The following is a 23317-nucleotide window of genomic DNA, read 5'->3' as shown; positions in this document are numbered from 1 at the left end:
CTATGAATAAGGTAGATACCGCACCGCTGCGGTGGCTCAGTGGTTACGGCTCTCGGCTCTGGCCCAAAAGACGCGGGCTCAATCACGGCCGCGGCGGCCGAATTTCGATGGAGGTGAAATTCTAGAGGCCCGTGTACTGTGCGATGTCAGTGCACGTTAAAGAACCCCAGGTGGTCGAAATTTCCGGAGCCCTTCACTACGGCGTCCCTCATAGCCTGAGTCGCTTTGGGACGTAAAACCTTAATAAACCAAACCAAGCTAGTGTAGATACCAACAGCAGAAAGATACTATAGATAAACCTTTACCCCCCAGATCCCTCTAACATGCGTGCGGAAAAAGCAGCTGAAATCGGTAGCGGTCGTGCTTACAATCGTGTCATGAAATGTGTTTAATGGGAACAAGAGCAAGCTCAGCGCAAGGATGCCGAACACGTACTGGTGATCGAAAACACGCGCTCCGTCGGGACAACCTTCAGTCTGCAGCTCGCCTATCCAGTTACTATACTCCACTGAGTCAAATCAGTAGATCTACATTCTGATGCATAAAATTATCATAGATGATATCGCACGTAAAAGGCGACAACAAACGACACGAGTACAGCGCAGAAATCTGCTTAGAAGTGCCGGTTTCCAGTCCGTACATTACCTGGTCGACTACCCTCGGATGTCACGTTAACGAGTAACTGCGCGCAAGATAACCGCAGTACTGTCTGGAAGAGGGAAAATGTGAGTAGTGACGCACAGCACACACCCTCATACGTTAGCTGATGAAGCACAACGGCAGAAGCGAACACGGAAACATGCGTTGTACGCGCGGCGCCGGCGCGACCCGCAGTCCCTCGGGCCGCGCGCGCCGAGAGATGGCGACTGGTGTCGAGAGTAGGAGCGCGCCCGCAGCCTGCGTGCGAGGGTAAAAAAATCTGGTCTATAGAGAGAGACCTGCGCAGGCCCATGAATACAACAGCTGTTACTTCGCCGTGAGACATAGTCGGAACGCTGGGACTTTCACACTATTGAATATGTATATCAGTCACTGCTTTTCAGTTTCACATAATACAGTCTAATCTGCGAATAAAAAAAAAGCAGGCATTGCTAAGCTTCAGTGCTCAGCGCCTAAATTTCCTGCGAAAGCCAGTTTACAGAGCGTTGTGCTGCTTTGGTGTTTTTCTTACACAGCTTAGAACGGCTACAATAAAGAAGAGACGCGCTATGCTGTGGTAAGGTAGTGCAAAAGGCAATTTCCTCACTGGCGTCCCAGAACCCTCCTCGCAGCGCCGCCCCTCCTCCTCCGCTTTTTTCTCCCTTCTCCTCTTTTTTTCTTTCGCCGTCGCTGCGCTCTTCGGTCTATTCCTCTTTCGTGGTCGCTGCGCTCGTCGGTCTATTCCTCCGGCGAGTGTCTCTCACCCTTTTCTCCCTTCTCCTCTTTTTTTCTTTCACGGCTGTTCCGCTCTTCGGTGTATTCCTCTTGCGAGCGGCCGGGGAGGGCCGGCTGGCCATTTTGACGCAAGCGCGCCGCACTGGGCGCCATTTTGTGCGCCCTTCGTCGCACGTGGCTTGGCTCCGCGCCCTGCCGCCGCGTTTTCTTGCGGTTCTGCCGTGCAAAACCGCGATTTTGCGCGTCTTCTGGACCACGCGGTCTGTGTTCTTTAATGTTTTTCGTTTTTCGTACTTTAATTTCTTTGTTATTTTGTTTATTTTGATATTTGTATTTTTTATTTGTTTTATTTCACTCACGAAACCCGTGCGTTCACTAGATGTGCCTATATGTATCAGCAGCGCGAACACAACACAGGAAGAAGGAGAAGAAGGTAAAGAGCGCTTCTTCTTCATGTGTTGTGTTCGCGCTGCTGATACATATGGATCGCAATCAACTACCCGGCAGATGGTGTTAGATGTGCCTTTTCTCTAATATTTTTCGTGTTTTATGATCTAATTTCTTTATAGTTTTTTTTCATACTCGCAATTTTTTGTTTGTTTTATTTGACTCACGAAACCTGTGCGTTCTCTACATCTGCCTTTATTCATGCTCAAACCGTGTTCGTGACGGACTGGCAGTGACTACCCTTGAAGTGCCAAAGGCCCTGGTTCGATCTCTTCTTGCAGTTCTGTCGTGCAAAACCGCGATTCTGCGCTTCTTCTGGACCACGCGGTCTTTGTTCTTTCATGTTTTAAGGCGGGAGCCTTTAATGTCTCATCGTTGTAAGCAGCAGTTGTCGACAGAAAATGTCACGCTTTTCAATTATGGGTCGTGACGTCACAGTGCGCGAATTTCAAACGGGGCCAATTGCACTTTGGCTAGTAACCATACAACCAATTGAAGGGATCGTATAGTGATGATCGAAGTAAGTTGGACTGAGCTTAGTTAATTGCTTAATTACCCAATTAGCCTAGTTCGCTTTACTAGTCAGGCCATATAAATGAATAAAAGTGATTAAGAAATTGGTCGAGCTCAGGAATCGAACCCCGGTCTTCGGCATGAGAGACGAGCACGCTATCCACTCCGCCATGCCAGCTAGATGGTTTGGAATGAACAAAGGCGCGTCTAGTGAATACGGTGTCTTCACATACTGCCATCCTCCTCCCTTCCCTTCCGGCGAGGTTTAGGTATCCACCGAGATATGAGAGACAGATACATTTCCTTTCCTCAAAAACCAATTTACCGACGAGTGAGGCGTAGAACCGAATGGGCGATGGCGTTTTGTGGACTCCTTGGCAGTGTTGCAAGACGCTGTCGCGTTCCACTCTTAGGGGCGAAGCTTAACATCTTAACCACACATCAGTGACCGCACTTTAGGTCAAAAAAGTGCCCCCCTGAATTTTGACGGGTGTCCACCGAGATATGTGAGACCGTTACTGCGTAATTTCCTTTCCTCAAATACAATTTTCATTTTCTTCATTACGGCTCCTCTTTATCTATCTTCTTTCACACACACCTCCCTTCCTCTACGGTGCGATTCAGGTGTCCACCGAGATGACAGAGAATTACTGCGCCATTTCCTTTCCTCAAAAAGCGTTGCGTTCAAAGGGCAAGGCATCGCGCCGAACGGGTGATGGTGTTCTGTGGACTCCCTGGCAGCGCTACAACGCGCTGTCGCGTTCCACTCCTAAAGGCGAAGCTTAAGCGTCATTAATTAGCAGTTAATTAGTGTTCAGACATTAATTAGTAATTAACAATTAATTAGTGATTTGCCATCACTTAGTAATTAGTACTCAAATATATGTGACGCCACCAGTGCCACAGAACCAGCGAAGGTGGTGCGGAAAACACTTCCGCCTCTACCTACTTTAGACAGTCAAAGTGCCCCCTGAATTTTTTCGTGTTTTATAGTTAGGGGTGTGCGAATACCAAATTTTTCGAATACGAATCGAATACGAATACTTAGTTCCGAATATCGAATCGAATATCGAATAATAAAGGACAGACGCATTTAATCACTACTAAACATTTATTTGGGCACCCAAGAACATCACAGTTCAACTATCGATGATTAAATGAACACAAAAGGTGTGTGTGGCTGCACAAAAAGTATCAAAGTCTCGAACATTATTCTTAGAAGAGTGGAAATATCAGAGAAGATGGCTAGTACACAGCATTGATTAAGGCTAGCTTGCCATCAGCACAAAAGCGCGTTGCTGGGATGACGTAAAAGGTTGTCGTGAAGGAAAACCAGCTGCACCACATGGTCAGACAGAAGTAGTTCCCTTCTAACTGAAACGACTCCTCCAGCCACAGAAAATGCCCTCTCACATGGCACTGACCTGGCACGTATTGCGAGGTACTTCGTGCACAGCTCTGACTATACCAGCTTCAGAAAATGCCCTCTCACTTGGCACTGACCTGGCACGCATTGCGAGGTACTTCGTGCACAGCTCTGACTATACCAGCTTCGCAGGTATAGCCACAAAAAAGCTCACCAGCGCAGTCAGCTACGGCATGGCCCTTGGAGGAAGAAAGAATTTTCCTTCCGTGTAGGCGCCGCAGTGTTGTTATATATCTGTCGATAGGGCTTGCGGACCGAAATTCACGCTGGTGCTCACAATGAATATTCGGCTAGATAAGAATATTCGCGTCGGGTCGATTATTCGAAACAACACGAATACTTGGATTTCGAATCGAATTCGAATACTAAAAATATAATATTCGAAATATATTCAAAAATTTCGAATATTCGCACACCCCTATTTATAGTTTAATTTCTTTATTATTTTGTTGATTTTGATATTTGTATTTTTTTATTTGTTTTATTTCACTCACGAAACCCGTGCGTTCACTAGATGTGCCTATATGCATCAGCAGCGCGAACACAACACAGGAAGGAGAAGGTAAACAGTGTCAATAAAGTTTTTTTTTTGTTCGCAGGAACTCGAACACACTTGCTAGCATTCCCTGCTCACGACAGTATGAGGCATTAAAGGCTTTCGCCTTAATAAAGCGATTCTGCTCGTATTTTCTTTCACAGCTGTTCTGCTCCTGCCGAGCTTCTAGGGCGGCCGGCTCGCGACTTTCGCGTTGCCCTTCGAGCCATTTGTGTGGACGGCGCGTTCCTCGCGCAAAGGCGACTGCGCACGTACAGAGGGCAAAATGCATGTCTAGAACGGCCGAAATGCGTGCTCCGGGCCGCACGGAGCTACGTGCGCGACGTCTAGCGATATAACGCCTGGTTCGAGACGACGGAGCGTGGGCACGCGTGGCCAAACTGACAGCGCTGCCTGTCTTTTCGGGGCTCGCAGGCGGCCGCGGCTTTACCTCCTGCTTATGACGTTTAAAAGTATCATCTGGCGGGCTAGTTGGTCTGAATCGTTCATATTTAAAACTGCGCGAACAGAATCAAGGACCGAGCAAGAACACAGTAACACACACTGCGCTTGTGTGCGTTACTGTGTTCTTGCTCGGTCCTTGTTTCTGTTCGCGCAGTTTTAAATATGATTATGACGTTTGTAGCGCTGCTTTGCGCTACCGTCTGCGAAAGGACATACGCGGCAGAGCGCACACCACTGGATTCTTTTAGAGCGCAGCTCTTTGGCGTCCGTTCCTGGGTTTCGCGTCGTCGTCGGCCTCGTAACCAGCTCCGCCCCCAATGTCACGCTTTTCAATTGGTCGAAATGCTCGTGACGTCACAGTGCGCGAATTTCAAATGGGGCCAATTGTACTTTGGCTAGTAACCATGCAACCAATCAAAGGGATCGTATAGTGATGCTGCAACTAAGTTGGACTGAGTTTAGTGAATTGCTTAATTAATCAATTAGCCTAATTAATATAGAGGAGAATGAAGAGGTCAGAAGAAAAGAAAAGAAAGACGCGCGCCGCAGCGACAACAGCGTCCGCGGAAGGAGACGCTGCTGAAAAAAACAGATAAGTACGAAGCCGCGTTCCCTCCACCACCACGCACTTCCCCACTCAGTAAGACGTTGCTCGTTTCATATACGTTGTGTCGAACATCCTAGACAGTTCCAACAATTGACAGGTTAATGACAGAACACGATGGATAGAAATACAAGAATATAAATATGAAATAGCCTAATTAACCTTCCTAGTTAGACCGCATAAATCAATAAAACCGAGAACGAAATTGGTCGAGTTGGGGAATCGAACCAGGGTCTCCGGAGTGCGATACGAGCACGCTAGCCACTCCGTAATGCCAGCTGAATGGTTTGGAATGAACAAAGGCGCGTCTAGCTAATACGGCGTCTTCGTTCACTCCCATCTTCCCCCTTTCCCTTACGGCGAGGTGCAGGTGTCCACCCAGATATGCGAGAGAGATACATTTCCTTTCCTCAAAAAATAAATTTACCGTCCAGCAAGGCGTACAGCCGAATTGGCGATGGCGTTCTGTGGACTCCCTGGCAGCGTTGCAAGACGCTGTCGCGTTCCACTCTTACAGGCGAAGCTTAACATGTTAACCACACATCAGTAACACACGCAGACAGCCAATGGACGCGTCATTCGCTGGCAGCACTTGATTCATCATTCACAACCACATTCTTAACGTACGCTCCCTTGCCGCACATGCCAAGGACGTACACCACGATCACATTCTGCGCCATTCCTCTGTACTTTGCTTTGCTGAAACCTGAATGGATCCCGAAGAGCCTCTCGAAATCATAGATTTCCTACACTGCTGTGGTGCTCGCAGAGACCACAACAGAGCGGCGGGAGTCGCTATCTACTTGCGCACAGGTCTCTCTGCAATACCAGTCGAAATGTTTGGCACGTCACATGAAGTTGGCGAACTGTGCGCCGCAAAGTTGCCCAACGGCTTGCTGGTAGTAGCTGCCTACTTCGCCCCTACCGCACTCACGAAAGACGTCGTGCACTTCCTGCAACTCGCATTAACCGTCCATCGATCCACACCGATGTTAGTAGTGGGGGACTTTAATGTTGACATAAAGACAAACAGCAATTTCCTAACACTTATGCGGGAGAACATCCCGTTCCTCTCGCTCGTAACGCGTCCCACGGCTGTGACAACCTCGCGAGGCACTTGTATAGATCTCGTCTTTGAGAACCAAGCATTGGTGTACCAAGTCGAACATATATCAGTCTATTTCTCCGACCACAAAGATTCCTTCATGACTGTCAAGAACTGTTAGTGGAGTCTTTGTTAAAGGAATACGTGTGAAAAATAAAAAAAAAATTCTGTGATAGCGCATACATGTCTTGCTCGATTTCTTTGCCTCAATCTATCGAAAAGGTGAAACAGCTTATTTGCTGCGCTCAAATTTCGCATTAGGAAGTAACGTAATCGTCGGTAATTTTTTTTTTTACTTTCTTTTTGTGCACTTGCAAAGCTCCGGCCAGGAGCAGTTCACCGCATCGCATACGCGCTGGTGTACTGCATCGTCATCGCGGCTACGAGCCTTAGATAAGGGAGAGGGGGTTGGCATTTTGGCGTTCTTCGGCAAATGCCAAAATAGGCATGTGATTATTGAAAGCATACTGGGGCCATAAGCGCACAAACAGAAAGTAAAAAAAAATTCAGGGGGCACTTTGACTGTCTAAAGTGGGTAGAGGCGGAAGCGTTTTCCGCACCACCTTCGCTGTTTCTGTGGCACCGGTGGCGTCACATAACTGACTACTAATTAATAAGTGATGACAAATCACTAGTTAATGGTTAATTACTGATTAATGCCTGAATACTAATTAACTGCTAATTAATGACGCTTAAGCTTCGCCTTTAGGAGTGGAACGCGACCGCGCGTTGTAGCGCTGCCAAGGAGTCCACGGAACACCACCCGTTCAGCGCGACGCCTTGCCCTTTGAACGCAACGCTTTTTGAGGAAAGGAAATGGCGCAGTAATTCTCTGTCATCTCGGTGGACACCTGAACCGCACCGTAGAGGAATGGAGGAAGTGGGAGTGAAAGAAGATAGATAAAGAGGAGCCGTAATGAAGAAAATGAAAATTGTATTTGAGGAAAGGAAATTACGCAGTAACTGTCTCACAAAATTCAGGGGGGCACTTTTTTGACCTAAAGTGTGGTCACTGATGCCCCTAAGAGTGGAACGCGACAGCGTCTTGCAACGCTGCCAAGGAGTCCATAGAACACCATCGCCCATTCGGTTGTACGCCTCGCTCGTCAGTAAATTGGTTTTTGAGGAAAGGAAATGTATCTGTCTCTCATTTGTCGGTGGACACCTAAACCTCGCGGGAAGGGAATGGAGGAGGATGAGAGTGAGTGAAGACACCGTATTCACTAGACGCGCCTTTGTTCATTCCAAACCATCGAGCTGGCATGGCGGAGTGGATAGCATGCTCGTCTCTCACGCCGAAGACCGGGGTTCGATTCCTGAGCTCGACCAATTTCTTAATCGGTTTTATTCATTTATATGGCCTGACTAGTAAAGCTAATTAGGCTAATTGGGTAATTTAGCAGTTAACTAAGCTCAGTCCCACTTAATTGGAGCATCACTATACGATCCCTTCAATTGGTTGCATGGTTACTAGCCAAAGTACAATTCGCCCCGTTTGAAATTCGCGCACTGTGACGTCACGACCGTTTCCACCAATTGAAAAGCGTGACATTTTCTGTCGACAACTGCTGCTTACAACGATGAGACATTAAAGGCTTCCGCCTTAAAAAGAATCCAGTGGTGTGCGCTCTGCCGCGTATGTCCTTTCGCAGACGGTACCGCAAATCACGGCTACAAACGTCATAAGCTGGAGGTAAAGCCGCGGCCGCCTGCGAGCCCCTAAAAGACAGGCAGCGCTGTCAGTGGCCACGCGTGCCCACGCTCCGTCGTCTCAAACCAGGATAGACGTCGCGCACGTAGCTCCGAGCGGCCCGGAGCACGCATTTCGGCCATTCTAGACATGCATTTTGCCCTCTGTACGTGCGCAGTCGCCTTTGCGCGAGGAACGCGCCGGCCACACAAATGGCTCGAAGGGCAACGCGAAAGTCGCGAGCCGGCCGCCCTAGAAGCTCGGCAGGAGCAGAACAGCTGTGAAAGAAAATACGAGCAGAATCGCTTTATTAAGGCGAAAGCCTTTAATGCCTCATACTGTCGTGGGCAGGGAATGCTAGCAAGTGTGTTCGAGTTCCTGCGAACAAAAAAAAAAACTTTATTGACACTGTTTACCTTCTCCTTCCTGTGTTGTGTTCGCGCTGCTGATGCATATAGGCACATCTAGTGAACGCACGGGTTTCGTGAGTGAAATAAAACAAATAAAAAAATACAAATATCAAAATCAACAAAATAATTAAGAAATTAAACTATAAAACACGAAAAACATTAAAGAACAAAGACCGCGTGGTCCAGAAGACGCGCAGAATCGCGGTTTTGCACGACAGAACCGCAAGAAGAGACTAAGAATCCAACCAGGGCCTTTGGCACTTCAAGGGTAGTCGCTGCCAGTCCGTCACGAACACGGTTTGAGCATGAATAAAGGCAGATGTAGAGAACGCACAGGTTTCGTGAGTCAAATAAAACAAACAAAAAATTGCGAGTATGAAAAAAAAAACTATAAAGAAATTAGCTCATAAAACACGAAAAATATTAGAGAAAAGGCACATCTAACACCATCTGCCGGGTAGTTGATTGCGATCCGTATGTATCAGCAGCGCGAACACACATGAATAAGAAGCGCTCTTTACCTTCTTCTCCTTCTTCCTGTGTTGTGTTCGCGCTGCTGATACATATAGGCACATCTAGTGAACGCACGGGTTTCGTGAGTGAAATAAAACAAATAAAAAATGCAAATATCAAAATAAACAAGATAATAAAGAAATTAAAGTACAAAACACGAAAAACATTAAAGAACACAGACCGCGTGGTCCAGAAGACGCGCAAAATCGCGGTTTTGCACGGCAGAACCGCAAGAAAACGCGGCGGCAGGGCGCGGAGCCAAGCCACGTGCGACGAAGGGCGCACAAAATGGCGCCCAGTGCGGCGCGCTTGCGTCAAAATGGCCAGCCGGCCCTCCCCGGCCGCTCGCAAGAGGAATACACCGAAGAGCGGAACAGCCGTGAAAGAAAAAAAGAGGAGAAGGGAGAAAAGGGTGAGAGACACTCGCCGGAGGAATAGACCGACGAGCGCAGCGACCACGAAAGAGGAATAGACCGAAGAGCGCAGCGACGGCGAAAGAAAAAAAGAGGAGAAGGGAGAAAAAAGCGGAGGAGGAGGGGCGGCATAGAGTTTCTTACTACTACCTAGAGGGAAAGCTGGCGGCGCTGCACTTCAGCCATCATGGACGCTCAGAGCATCATGGGGCGGTGAGCTACTTGTTGCGGCACAGTCGTAGTTTTTCGGGAACACAGAGTGGCAGTACTAACGCGTTTCATTCCGAAAACGTAGTTCGTGTGTGCGCAGACCATGCGCAGACGACTTTCGCGCGAACGCAGTGTGCAAAAGCCATAGTAGTGAAGACGCGACGACACACGACGTCAATAAAAGGTTTTACTCTTCCGAAATGCCATTAAAAAACCTCTTAAAGTATCTAAACAACAACATTTTTTTTGAAAACATATTTACTTTTAAAAGTGCGCCTGTTAATTACGAAATATAAGTTTTTTTAGTGTTCATCACTTGGCCAATAGGAAAGCTAGTCATGTCTTATTTTAGGCAAACTTTTCACTTAAATGCTTTTCTGCTCGTTTGTTGCAATCATTAGAGAAGATATTGAATGTTAGGACGTTTGTAGCTATCAAACAGCTTTATTTTTTTATTATTTTTCGGCCAAAAGTTACAGTTCCGCAACAAGTAGCTCACCGCCCCATGATGCTTTGAACGCCCATGGTGGCTGAGGTGGTCACGTGGGGTCTCCATGCAAACTCCCATAGACGGCTTGCCAGCTTTCCCTCTAGGTAATAGTAAGAAACTCTATGAGGGGCGGCGCTTCGAGGAGGGTTCTGGGACGCCAGTGAGGAAATTGCCGTGCAAAAGACGGGCGTTATGAATCTTTTATTTGCCGCTTTTCACGGCGCATAAGTACGGTCTTCTGGTCGCTAAAGTGCGTGCTAATAAGCTCCATGTAAACGCTGTAAGCTCAAGTCAATATGCGTCTTTGTCGTTGGCTTTTCTGCGTCCGAGGCGAGTTGCAGGCCGAAGTCTCGCATATCATCTGCGAAGTGTTCGTGCGTCGCTTCCATATTGAAGTCGCCCACAACTACTAGCGCGTCGTTCACGTGCAGCTGCTGACAGCCCCGGTTGAACTGCTCCGACAGTTCAGCCAGGTTCCCCCTTCAGGCGAGCGCACAGAACACATTTCTCCAAAGTTTAGCGGGTGCACTCTTCATATGACGCCGATGCACAGTCTGGTTCCGGCGCCGATCGACTTCCCGCTCGGCAGCGCGCTCGACAGTGTGTCCTCTGCGGCGGCGACGACTTTTACGCTGCTGCGCGTGGCGGCGGTCGACAGCTTCTGCGCCGGCGATAGCGTCAGAAGGAATACGAAACCACTTGTTCCTCCTATCCGAAACACCGCAGCCTCCTCAGAGCACCACACCATACCTCTAACATTGGCCGTGTGATGGCTCTCGGATGGCGCTAGCTCTGGCTCCCGCTATCTACTTTTTCTCATCTTAAGCTGGGTGGTGGCTTTGGCGCCAGGCCGGGAGAAAGGTTTTTTGAGTCACATGAAGTCTGGTCCCACTATTCCATTCTCCTTAGTTCTGTCTTATCTCAAGCCGCCTGCTTCTCCGTGGTTTGAGCTTATCTCGCGCTATAGCTCGGGCGTCGCACCAGTCGCGTGGGGTTACAATGGAGCTCGGCCCTGGCCGGGCTCTGAAAAATGGCCCTCATCGTATAAGTGCCACAATGCACTTTTCGCTTCGTTCCATCCTTCCCGCAACTCCCTTCTTCATAAATAACGTTGAACAACCGCGGTGGACCGATGGTTTTGACTTTTGGCTACTGATCTCAAGACCCCAGGATGAAATCTTGTCCGCGATGGCCGCATTTCCATGCGGGTGAAATGCAAAAACCGCGGTGTGTTGTGCGATGTCGGCGCCCATTAAAGAATATCAGGCGGTCCGAACTAACCTAGAGCCGTCCACTGCTGCGTCCTTCATACCCCACAATATTCGTTTTTAAGTACGCTGTACCCTTCGACCTTATCTGTTGCTTTCCGGAGAACCCACGGTGCGAAAATAGACATAAACGAACCGACATCGTACAGCAAAAGAATAATCACTCATACCAAGCAAAGCATGGGAATTTTTTTAAGTGCTCGCTTTCATCAAAGTGGGACATTTAAAGTGTAATCATCATTTAAGTCAGCGATAACTTAGTACAAAGTAGAATAAAAGAGCATATGTTGCCGGAGGGATACGAACCAGCGACGCCCGCACGTCGCGTACGGTGAATGAATATGGGGAAGCTAAGGCACTAGTGAAAAAGACCAAACGGCGCAAATACTAAGACCTTTCATATTCCCGGTTAATAGGGTTAACAAAGTGTGCTGCTGAACAGTTAATTCCTTGCTAGTCCAGCGGGGAAGTTGACATACTGAGATATGGGGAACAGGCTGAGGAAGAGGAACAATGTCCGTTCGTTACCCTACAACCAAGCCAGCTGTTCAACCTTTTGTTTCTGAGTGTAGCACAACCAGAAAAAAAATCCCCTGTGCTTTCCTTGATTTCAGTGGGTGCTGGCTCCTTTTATATCTATCACAGCAGCCCTCTAACCCATCTCTCTACCGCTAAGCGTTGCTTGCAATGTGAAATCCTAGAAATAGAACACCAGTATCTTGGCCTCACAATGAGAGGGTAGGATTCATTAGAAAAGGCAATGATCCCGGGAAAGGTGGAAGCCAAGGGGAGACGGGGAAAGCAAACGATCAGATGGATTGACAGAGTGAGGGAAGCAAACAACACGAGCCTATACTCCGTTTCATACATAGCAGGCAACGCTGCCAAAGCTAGCGCGCCTGTTCGCGCAGGCTAAGTCCGCACGCAAAAAGTAGTTCACCCCATAACCAAAGCGAGCACAAACATATTTCGTAGCGACAAATCTTAAGTGCCGTGACTGGTACCTCCTGGACTTTGTGGGAATCTGGCTTTCCGCCGTCGCCTTTGCGCGGCTGTGCCGGCCGCCCGCGTTGTTTCTCCTCTTTCCCTTGCTCCCGCCTCAGGCGGTGGAGAGGCGGCTGGGTGACTAATCACTGTCATTTAGCCACAGCTCCGCCCCGGCTCCCCAAGGGCCTTTGCCATTGGCGCCTTTTGGCGGGAATCCGGGACCCGTTTTGGCGGCCGCGGATCCCGCGACCGTCCGAGCGGGGCCCAGAGAGAGAGAGATCCCTCCGAGACAGCGTAAGGTGCGTACGTTACTGTTTGTCCGTGCCGGCTTTGCCGCTCGGACCAGTGCTTACTCGAGCTCGCCCGCACGTGTCCTCTGACCTGCAGCGGCTCGAGCCTGTCCAGCGGGGTCCAGCGACCTCTGACAGGCGTACCTTGCGTTGAATGCCCACTATCTCTCGCAACCGGCCCAACGGTCGACACGAGAGAGAGATCACAGCACTGCCGCGGGGACATTCTCCTGCAGCGGCGTGCTAGCGGCGCACATTGCTCGAGTCGCTTCGTGCGCGCAGCGGAGCCTTGCTCCTCGCGCGCCCCCGGGACGGGGTGACGATTGAGTGTGTGTGTACTGCTGAAGGACGACGTGAATAAACGTCTCCTTTGTGAACTTGGAGGCCTATTTCTTTGCGGCGAATCGCTCTCCTCCCAGCGGAGGTTGAGTGCACCGCATCGGTGTCCCAGTGTGTGTGTGGTGACGGCTGATCGGGGCCCTTGGCTCGCGCGAAGCTCGAACCCGCGGTGGGTGGTGGCCTGTGTCCACGTAGAAACCCACAACTGGCGCCCAACGTGCTAAGTCATTGGCGCTTACGCCTTTGATGGCACATTAGCCGAGCAGGTCGCCTTGACGATCACGCTTGCGCACCATGTCTAACACCCCCAGCGGGGCACTCGGCAGCTACATGTCGGCTCCCTACGGAGTTGTAGCGTCGTTTTATCCGCTGGCTGCTGTTCCTACGAATAGCTAGACACCGTGGTTGGCCGCGGCCCCCATTGGGGTTTACGGCGACACAACCCAAAATGTCGACCACGCGGCTCAAATTGGAGCTGTAAACGGAGCACCCTGCGGTGCATCCGCTGGTCACATGCCTCAGCTGTGCACGCTTTCCGCCCAGTGCGAAAGCAGTTCGTGTCACGCTGCCGCAACCGGCAGTTTCGAACAGCAGCAGCCGTGCCCCGCGAGCAGTCAATTCTGCTCTGGGAACGGCGAGGCGCTGGCCCGGTTCCCTGTGGAAACCACGCCGCTCATCGAACTAGGAGCCTTGCCTCCCTCGTTCGTGCAGCCCGCCCAAGCCTCCACTGAGGCAGGGGTGCAGTGCGCTCAGTTGGCTGATGCGGCTCCGCGAGCCTGCGGGTCGGCTGGCGCGCTGGGCTCTCCTGATACAGCATTACGACTTTTCCGTTCAGTGTCGAAAGGGGAGCACAAACGTGGTAGCTGACGCGCTATCCCGTGCCCCACTCGCCAGCGGCGCCTTGACGCCTGTAGGCGGAGGGGCGAAACAGCGGACGAGCCGCCGGGCGGCAAGGAGGGGGAACCCGCAAACGGGTTAACCCATTCCGCTAACCAGGCGAGCAGCGCTTCGCAAAGCGGACGAAAGGCAAAGCTCTTCGTGAGCGCCTCGGAGGTGCCGACGCGAACGGAAATTTTGGCTGCAAACCTGAGTGGGGACGAGACCATGCTCCCCTCTGGGATGACTGGAATCGTTTTCAGCCGTAAGAGCTACTGAAAGCCCAGCAAAATGACCCCTTTTGTCGCGAGGTGAGCGACGGTCTCAGGGAGACGGAGCGCCGTGACGCTACTTGTATTGTAGCGGGCGCAGGGGGGCAGAAGCCAGCGTGTGTCGCGGCGAACCCCGGGGAGTCATATTTGCTGGACCATGACGGGCTCGTGCTGAAGTACATAGCCACCGATGACGAGTCCATCGACCCGTTCTAGGTGGTTATCCCCAAAAGTCTAAGAGGCGCACTTTTGCGATTCTCTCATGACGAACCACTGGCCGGTCATCTGAGTGACTCCAAAGTTTTTGCAAAACTGAGTCAATCGGTGACGTGGCCCGGCATGAAGCGTGACATTATCCGCTATTGCCGTTCCTGCCATGTCTGTCAAGCGGTGAAGTCACGGGGTGGCAAGCCGCCTGGAATGATGAAACCGATTGACAGTGTGCGTCCGTGGCAGATGGCCACCTGCGATTTGATGGGGCCTTTCCCCAGGAGCAAGCAGGGGTTCATTGACCTGAAGGCCTACGCGTCACGGTCTGATGAGCTTGCGCCGGTACCCATTGGTATCAAAGGCAAGTGTAAAGGCACAACTGGTGCTGCGGAACGCAAGCGTACGGAGCACCGGTACAATCTGAGGCGACGGTCACGTGTGTGATTGATGCCGGACGGCGGACTTTTCCGCAACCGAAGGCACGCAGCCTCAGCTAGCTGGCGAGCTTTCTTGTCAGGCCCTACCTAGGCGAAGCACGGTGTGTTATTTTTTTTTGTTTTTTGTTCTTGCAGCATGCTCAGTTCCAGCCTTGTGTGTTTATCAGTTTATTTATTTGTTTTGTTTAGTCAGTTTTTAGCCACTTTCGTTTCCAGCTTGTACGTCTGTTTTCGTTCTAACGTACCGAGATGTTCATAAGCAAACTTCAGCCCGCTCGTGCTTGCTGTTATCTTCTAGAAGGAATAGATTGGATTAGGTGTCGTTTGCACGGCGCGCCTTTTCTCATTACCGACCCGACTGTGGGTGGTTGGCTCGTTAAGGAGCCGTGTGTCGCGGTGCGAGTTTTATGCGGCCCGTATGGAGGGGAAGTTGGCGGGGCGTTTGGGGCGATGGGGGGCGGAACGTGCACCCTTTGACCCTCGCCGCGGCGCCTCTGGACGCTTCTGATGAGGGGTCGTTGTCGCCGACCAGCGTCCGCGCACGTGCCGGTGTATGCGTGTTTGTGGCTGTGGCTGTGTGCGCGCGTAACCATGAGCCAAGGCGACGCCTGTGAGTTGTGCCGTTGTGTCCTTCTGCGTGAGCGCGAGGATGAGAAGGACCCCTCGCTGTGGACAAGGTTACACATCTGGACGCCGCCGAACGTCCTCGCCCGTTTCAGCCCGCGTGAAAGGGGTGCACTAACTGTCTTGTGCCCGAACGTGATGTCGTGCCCAAGGGCGCGAGGTCAGTGCTCTGCCGCGGCCCCGTCGTCATCAACGCACCCTACATCAACGGAAAGAAGACCGCCATAAGTCGTCGGCCCTCCCAACCCGTTCAACTTGAAGTCTGCGAGCGGTGAGTCGCCGACCGGCCTACTGGGCCGCGCCATCGAACTTTGAGGCTGACATCCACCTGTCACATAGTTGTACAGTTGAATTCACATCGCCTTGTGTACCGTGTATATAATCTGCAAGCTGTTTTGATTTACTGAAGCGTATGCAAGTGTTGTTTGCCTTGTTTTCCTTTGTTTGTCTGTTGTTTTTTTACGTTGTTCTGGCTGGAACTGAAGTGTAGCTAGTTTTTTTTTTTGTGTATTCATTTCTTTATTTTGGAACTGAAGTGTAGCTTATTTTTTTTGTGTATTGATTTCTTTATTTTGGCCGCGTGCTTTGCCGATGGGTAGGAGGGCATTTAAGGAGAGGGGGATGTGGGAATCTGGCTTTCCGCCGTCGCCTTTGCGCGGCTGTGCCGGCCGCCCGCGTTGTTTCTCCTCTTTCCCTTGCTCCCGCCTCAGGCGGTGGAGAGGCGGCTGGGTGACTAATCACTGTCATTTAGCCACAGCTCCGCCCCGGCTCCCCAAGGGCCTTTGCCATTGGCGCCTTTTGGCGGGAATCCGGGACCCGTTTTGGCGGCCGCGGATCCCGCGACCGTCCGAGCGGGGCCCAGAGAGAGAGAGATCCCTCCGAGACAGCGTAAGGTGCGTACGTTACTGTTTGTCCGTGCCGGCTTTGCCGCTCGGACCAGTGCTTACTCGAGCTCGCCCGCACGTGTCCTCTGACCTGCAGCGGCTCGAGCCTGTCCAGCGGGGTCCAGCGACCTCTGACAGGCGTACCTTGCGTTGAATGCCCACTCTCTCTCGCAACCGGCCCAACGGTCGACACGAGAGAGAGATCACAGCACTGCCGCGGGGACATTCTCCTGCAGCGGCGTGCTAGCGGCGCACATTGCTCGAGTCGCTTCGTGCGCGCAGCGGAGCCTTGCTCCTCGCGCGCCCCCGGGACGGGGTGACGATTGAGTGTGTGTGTACTGCTGAAGGACGACGTGAATAAACGTCTCCTTTGTGAACTTGGAGGCCTATTTCTTTGCGGCGAATCGCTCTCCTCCCAGCGGAGGTTGAGTGCACCGCATCGGTGTCCCAGTGTGTGTGTGGTGACGGCTGATCGGGGCCCTTGGCTCGCGCGAAGCTCGAACCCGCGGTGGGTGGTGGCCTGTGTCCACGTAGAAATCCACAACTTTGATTTACCTCTTGCCATGTTTTCGTCCTGCGACTCGTCGAGATTTCGAGAAGCAAAAAGTACCCGTGGCGGTATGATACGCGGTTGGTAGGGCGAATCGCTGCTACTAAATACGCGCCCTGAAAGTAGTACACTCTCCGTGAAAATTTTGGCCAGAGAGCCCGAACACTGCGCGCTTCACAACTTCGACCGTCATTTTCCATGCTACCACATCGTTTTATACCACTCTTTGTATTCGTCCAAACAATGACCGGAGTTTCGAGAAGAACGAATGATATGTGGCGGAGCAATATAGTTTCGTGGACGCACTAATTCAGCAACCTCCGCAGCGTTGCCTGCTATGTATGAAACGGAGTATAGGTAAGCATGCTACGTGACCAAGAGGTCACGAAGCCGCATATGACTGCGTATCAGCCGTGTCAGCCGCACACGACTGCGCCACTGAACTGCCTCAACAATGGCACAATATGTGCTCTCCCACGTCCCGCAACTGCACGTGATCATCGCGGCACGCGGTAGTGAAGGGCTTTCGAGTAATTTCTACCGCCTGGCTTCTACGGCCGCATTTCGTTCGAGCCGGAGTGGAAATCCGGCTCGAGCGAAATGCAATTCCGGCTCGAGCGAAATGCGGCCGTGGGATTCCATCGCGCGACCTTGATATAAGCAGCCAAACGTAAAAGCGACTGAGCCGCTGCGGCGAGCAAAAAAAAAAAAGTGGGACAGCAGACAGGTTACGGCATATGTTTAAATCCACCCACAGCGGCAAACATTTTTTTCTTTCCCACACACAGTGACACGCATCCTCTGTTGTACAGTGGTAACCATTCTCTAAACATCACGGAAAAAAAACTCAATTTCACGCCAGTGGAGAGCCATGGGAGCAAGTACACGTGAGCTCTGTCCCTGCGAGTCGCGGCCGAACACCTTCACACACGCTGCATGCGGGTGCAACACCCCCAGCAGTTCCCTCGTAAAAGCTATGCCGGCAGACATTGGAAGATGTTGTTGTTTGTTGTTTCTTGGGGTTTAACGTCCCAAAGGAACTCAGGCTATGAGGGACGCCGTAGTGAAGGGCTCCGGAAATTTCGACCACCTGGGGTTCTTTAACGTGCACTGACATCGCACAGCACACCGGCCTCTAGAATTTCGCCTTCATCGAAATTCAGCCGCCGCGGCCGGGATCGAACCCGCGTCTTTCGGGTCAGCAGTCGAGCGCCGTAACCACTGAGCCACCACAGCGGGGCCATTGAAAGGTGTGACAGAATTAAAATAACTGGAACTTGGAACGTGGGACAGCATGCGTGCAGATGGGGTCGAAAATTTTCTGGCCGCATGCGCGTTCACCGAACTGCACATCTCTTGCATTGTGGCGCATCCGTCCGTGACACCAGGTGTTATCCCTAAATTTCGCACATGGCGGCTTTTCGCCCCTGGATCCTCTTCCAGAGTTATCGATATGACATGCAACGGAGAAGCCGAGAAGAAAACGCCGCTTCGACGAGGGCCTTTCGTGCACTATACCATTTTAACTGAAAACGGCGCATCGTGGTGATGATTCAGAGCGGCAATGCGTTTGGTCTCGAAGTCGATGACAATGATAGCCGCGTGAGCACTCCTGGACGAGAACCCTTGCGGGCCAAAATAGATTTCTACAAACTTGACACCAAAAGGCAGGAAAATCACGTGACCCATCCCGTCCGAAAAATTTTCTCCGCTCTCTGCAACAGCGTAAACTAGTTATGCCGATGAGGGTGACAATAGCCAGGTACCTTTTAGGTGTGTAGCTCTCGTCACGATGGTAGTCGACGTAGATATAGATCGCGTGCATTGCCGTTTTGCGGTGAAACTGAATATTCACTTCGTGCGGTAGGACCCCGTCCGATTGCCAGTATGTATCAAGACAGTTGTCTAGCAGCTGATCGACGCCATATCCTGCGAAAAAGTGCGTTGACAAGATGCATCAGAATCGGCAGCCAGGATTCCCCGTTCGTGACGGTCGGCAGGCGCCTCATAGCTCACCAGGCTTTTAGGACGACAGCGACCACACAGCCTGGGCTCCAACTTCGCGGACGTCGCCCTGCCTCTCCAAACTCGAGGGGTCTGGTGCAGAGGAAGCGTCCATGGTCCTAATAAGACGAGAGAGGAGGAAGGAAATGGGGGAGGTTAGTCTCCCTTACAGGTTAACAAGGATAAAGCTTCTACTCTCCTTAGACGCCGCCTTAAACGTTGGCACTATGGTCAGGATCACACGGGTGAGTAGACTTGCCTCAGGCACGGTTCGAAAGCCCTTGCTTGTAGGGCGGCTACCATTACAGTGAACAGAAACAAACGGGTTGCGAGCGGCCGCAGTGCGAAAATACATGACACACAACTCAAGCCACAACACAACGATAGCGCGCGAAACGGCAACGCGGCCTGTCCGCGGCCCCACAATATTCAGCCTAGAAAGCAATGAGACAACAAGGCGATGAATCTGGATGGTTCGTGTTCGCTTCTGCGGCTCTTCCCGGCGCAGGACACTTTATTCTGGGACGGTACTTCTTAATCCATGCGCAACACATGCCCTTCAACGCTAGCGATTTTTCAACCGTTACCATAAACAGCATTGGAACCGCACAATTTATTTAGAACTTAAAAACGCCGTCAGTTCAGCGAATAAAACCAATGTTACCGAAAACAGCAGTTGGCAACGATGGGCAACGGCGCCGTGCATTACTCCGCTGACCAATCACTACTGTAAACGAAAACTGTTTTTTTTTGTTTCACTATATCAAACAAAGCACAGGCATCAATATTCTTGAGCTGATAATTTCATCTGGTGGTGTACCTTTTCTTTAGTTTTCAAGAACCTTCAACACTCGACTACCTTCTGCAATGAATAAATTTTGTGGCGGTCAGTGGAGGTGTTAATTTGTATCCGACTGCTGCCACATCGTCAGAACCGCTATTCACTTCGAAACGCTATCTCCTGATATTTCAGCAAAGGGACTCAAAGCACAACAAATAAACAGCACGAATACACCTTCACCATCTGAGGCTTATTCATTAAAGTCTCTCTCTCTTCACCATCTGAGGAGTGATGATTAATAATCGGGTAGTCATAAAAATGCAGCACATAACTGCATATGCGCCAGACGTTCATGCAGAAGATCACAGTTTGCTTGTGCAAACCGCTTCCATCGTGTCACGCCTATAAGGCGTTTTTTAAGCATGAAATGCTTTTAGCTCCCGTTGTCGGCAGTGTGGTGACGTCACGCCGAGACCGAGAGCCAACATCCTGGCACGGAATTCCACTCATCCGGGCATTGAAACGAGAGCATCCGGCCACCGTACGAGATTTAACGACACTCTCTGAGAGGGCCACGCCTCCGCGCCGTCCCCAAGGATGGCGCTGCGGTCCCACACTCGAACACACTGCAGATACATTCTTGTCAGGCCTGCGTCTCGTCGTGTCCGCGTACACTTCTGCATCGTCCTGCATTTCATTGCCGCCACCGTCACAGCTGCTTAAGCCGAGCAATGGAGCCTGATGGAAGGAGAGAGGAATCGTCTTGCGGAAAGCGATCGCTTCGGGAGTGATACGCCACAGCAGAAGACTGCTCGCCCCTGCCGACAACGCCATGATTATGCAGCCGCTCCCTAAAGCGACAAGGCTGCCACGGTTCGCGGCTGCCTACCCAAGCCCGCACTATTGCAGGCGATCCCTTCGACGCAACAAGAAGAGTGTGGTGTGGTCTGGTGTGTTGAGCACTCGACCCATTTCAAGATTTTGACTAGTACCATCTACAAGCAATGTGGTGTGCCCGTAAACATTTCATGGTTACTCTACTCTCGGTTACGGGAGAGGCAGAAATTTTTCTTTTTCTACGAGCAGTAGATCAGACGCAAGTCGAGGAGCGATGACAGCATCACTCAGCAGCAGCTAAAACCTGTTCCTTCCTTTTTTTTTTTTGCCGCTAGCTAGCCCTTCAGCCTGACACCACTGACTAGAGCAGCGATCTTTGGAAAACACATTTCGATGAAATTGTCATACTTGTCAAAAATCAAAACAGGTAAAGAATTTCGCTCAGGAATTAACAATAAGGTTTGAAAGCTATAGTAAGAACGTTTTTAGAAACGACCCTTTAAATGCTTAATACTTCAGAAAATACTAAATATTTTAAAATACCAAATACTTCTAAAAAATTAATTTGGGTGCAGCACACGAATTAAATGCGCTTGTGCTGCAATGATTCAACTTGTTCGCGAAGGAATTAAGCTGTCGCTCAGAATAAACGCGCTGGCGCAAGCATTTAACGTTTTAAAAAACTGAGAAGTCCATAAATTTCACTCACCATCATCTGCTTAACTACGTCCACTGAAGGGACTCTCCCATAGCCTTCCATTAACCATCTCCTATGACAGCTGCGGCCGTCTTACCGCGCAGACTTCGTAATGTCACCCCCCAACCACACTCTCCGCAGCCCCTGCCACGCTTGCCCTCTCTTGGATTCCACTCCGTCACCTGAAGGACCAACGGTTACCTTGCCTTCGTAAGACATGGCCTGCCCTAGCCCATTTCTTTTTCGATATCGACTAGGATATCACTAAACTCGCGTTTGTTCCCTGACCCACTGTGCTCTTTTACTGTCGAACCTTACACCTGTCATTTTTCCTGCCATAGTTCGATGCGCTGTCCTCACCTCATTCATTGGCTTGGTTTATTGGTTTGGTTTGGTTTGGTTTATGAGGTTTAACGTCCCAAAGCGACTGAGGCTATGAGAGACGCCGTAGTGAAGGGCTCCGGAAATTTCGACCACCTGGGGTTCTTTAACGTGCACTGACATCGCACAGCACACGGGCCTCTAGAATTTCTCCTCCAAAGAAATTCCAGCCGCCGCGGCCGGGATCGAACCCGCGTCTTTCGGGTCAGCAGCCGAGCACCATAACCGCTGAGCCACCGCGGCGGCCTTGGTTTATTGGGTTTAACGTCCCAAAGCGACTCAGGCTATGAGGGACGCCGTAGTGAAGGGCTCCGGAAATTGCGACCACATGGAATCTTTAACGTGCACTGACATCGCAGAGTACACGGGCCTCTAGAATTTCGCTTCCATCGAAATTCGACCGCCGGAGCCGGGATCGAACCCGCGTCTTTTGGGGTCACCAGACGAGCACCATAACCACTGAGCCACCGCGGCGGCTGCCCTCACCTCAATTTCGTCTCCTCATTAGCCTCCAAGTTTGTGCCCCATACTGAGAGCAGGTATAACTGCTGCATACTTTGTTATACAAAACTGACACTTTATGCAAGTGTCAAAAAACAGGATGGTGATAGTGGTACAGGATTCTAACCTTCTCAACGCGCAGACTCCGAAAGAACTACGATGTATCCATGGGCTCGTGTAAAGTCTACGCCGACATGCAAAAATGTCACGAGTTCTGCTCACCTCTCCACTCAGTTGCAAAGCGTGGGGCACCGCCGAGCCGGAATGAAAGGCGAACGTCGGAGCGCGCTGCTTTCGGCACGAGTATTCCTCTTCCAGCCTCCGAGCATAGCCTCGTTGTCGCCCGCTGCATTAGCGCGTCGGCTGAGCGCCGCTCGTCGCCGTCTCAACCAGTTCGTCGCTTCAGCGCACGCGGGTTCGGCGCTGGCCACTGCCAAGCCGTTCACGATGACGACGTGTTTTCGAGTGCACGAGGAGCCCTCCGCTGTCGATGGGGCCGAAAAACCTTTCTGCTTGTTGCACAAAGCGTGGGTCAAATCAGTTTTGCAGAGAAATGACGGAAAAGCGGCATAATCTTCGCTAGTCTAGTGCGACTTCCCCCTAGATCCCTAGCGGTCCCCAGCCTGCCCCCCTCGCAGCGTGAAACATGGCGGCGTTTCGCGAAGCGAGAGCCATCCGCTCCACAACTGATTCGCCTTCGTTCGCTGCGCGTAACGCTAACAAAGAAAGAGCTATGCGTAAGGCTTTTTATGCATGTCATTTCGTTCGCGAGGCCGAGTATGGTAGTCGTGTAAACGCAATCACTGATGAAGCGGGATATTCAAACATGGGCTTTCTTCAAACAGTAATTCAAGACTGCCCGTCACTCCTGTCCTGATGTTTGATTTGCCTGTGCAGCTCCGTGCATGACTATACTGCAGGATTCGTACTCACAACCTCTGGAATGGGAACCGAGCGCATCTCGCTAGTTCATCGCTGCGGCCAATTCGGCGTAGAAAACACAAAGTCTTACAGGATACGAAGCCCGTATGTTGTTTGGGTATAGCCCGCTCGCATTTTTATGAGTAGGATTGCTGTTTAGAGCACAACATGGTGATTTTGCTGTCATGCCTTTTTCCAATGAGCTGATATAAGCTTTAAAGCTGAAGTACAAAGGTTGAAATGGCGTTCTTAGCCATAAATGA

The 23317-nt window shown here is 51.0% G+C and overlaps 1 protein-coding gene across 4 annotated transcripts in view; it reads right to left on the bottom strand.

Moving 5' to 3' along the window:
* The window catches only part of LOC149357740 (uncharacterized), a 142797-nt gene extending 120248 nt beyond the window's left edge, over positions 1-22549 (bottom strand). For all 4 annotated transcript variants that reach the window (XM_089577965.1, XM_089577968.1, XM_089577966.1 and 1 more), the window contains exons 1-2: positions 22356-22549; positions 18949-19055 (exon numbers count right to left, since the gene is read on the bottom strand). In XM_089577965.1, the coding sequence (XP_089434091.1) occupies positions 18949-19055; positions 22356-22485 (237 nt within the window). In that variant the 5' untranslated portion in view covers positions 22486-22549. The remainder of the gene's footprint in view (positions 1-18948; positions 19056-22355) is intronic.
* Positions 22550-23317: the final 768 nt, after the last annotated feature.

The sequence above is a fragment of the Amblyomma mixtum genome, chromosome 3, assembly GCF_055824585.1.
Source record: "Amblyomma mixtum isolate Tamu chromosome 3, ASM5582458v1, whole genome shotgun sequence".
In the NCBI taxonomy this organism is placed as follows: Eukaryota; Metazoa; Arthropoda; class Arachnida; order Ixodida; family Ixodidae; genus Amblyomma; species Amblyomma mixtum.
The sequence above is the reverse complement of the archived record's forward strand: the minus strand, read 5'-3'. Positions and strand labels throughout refer to the sequence as shown.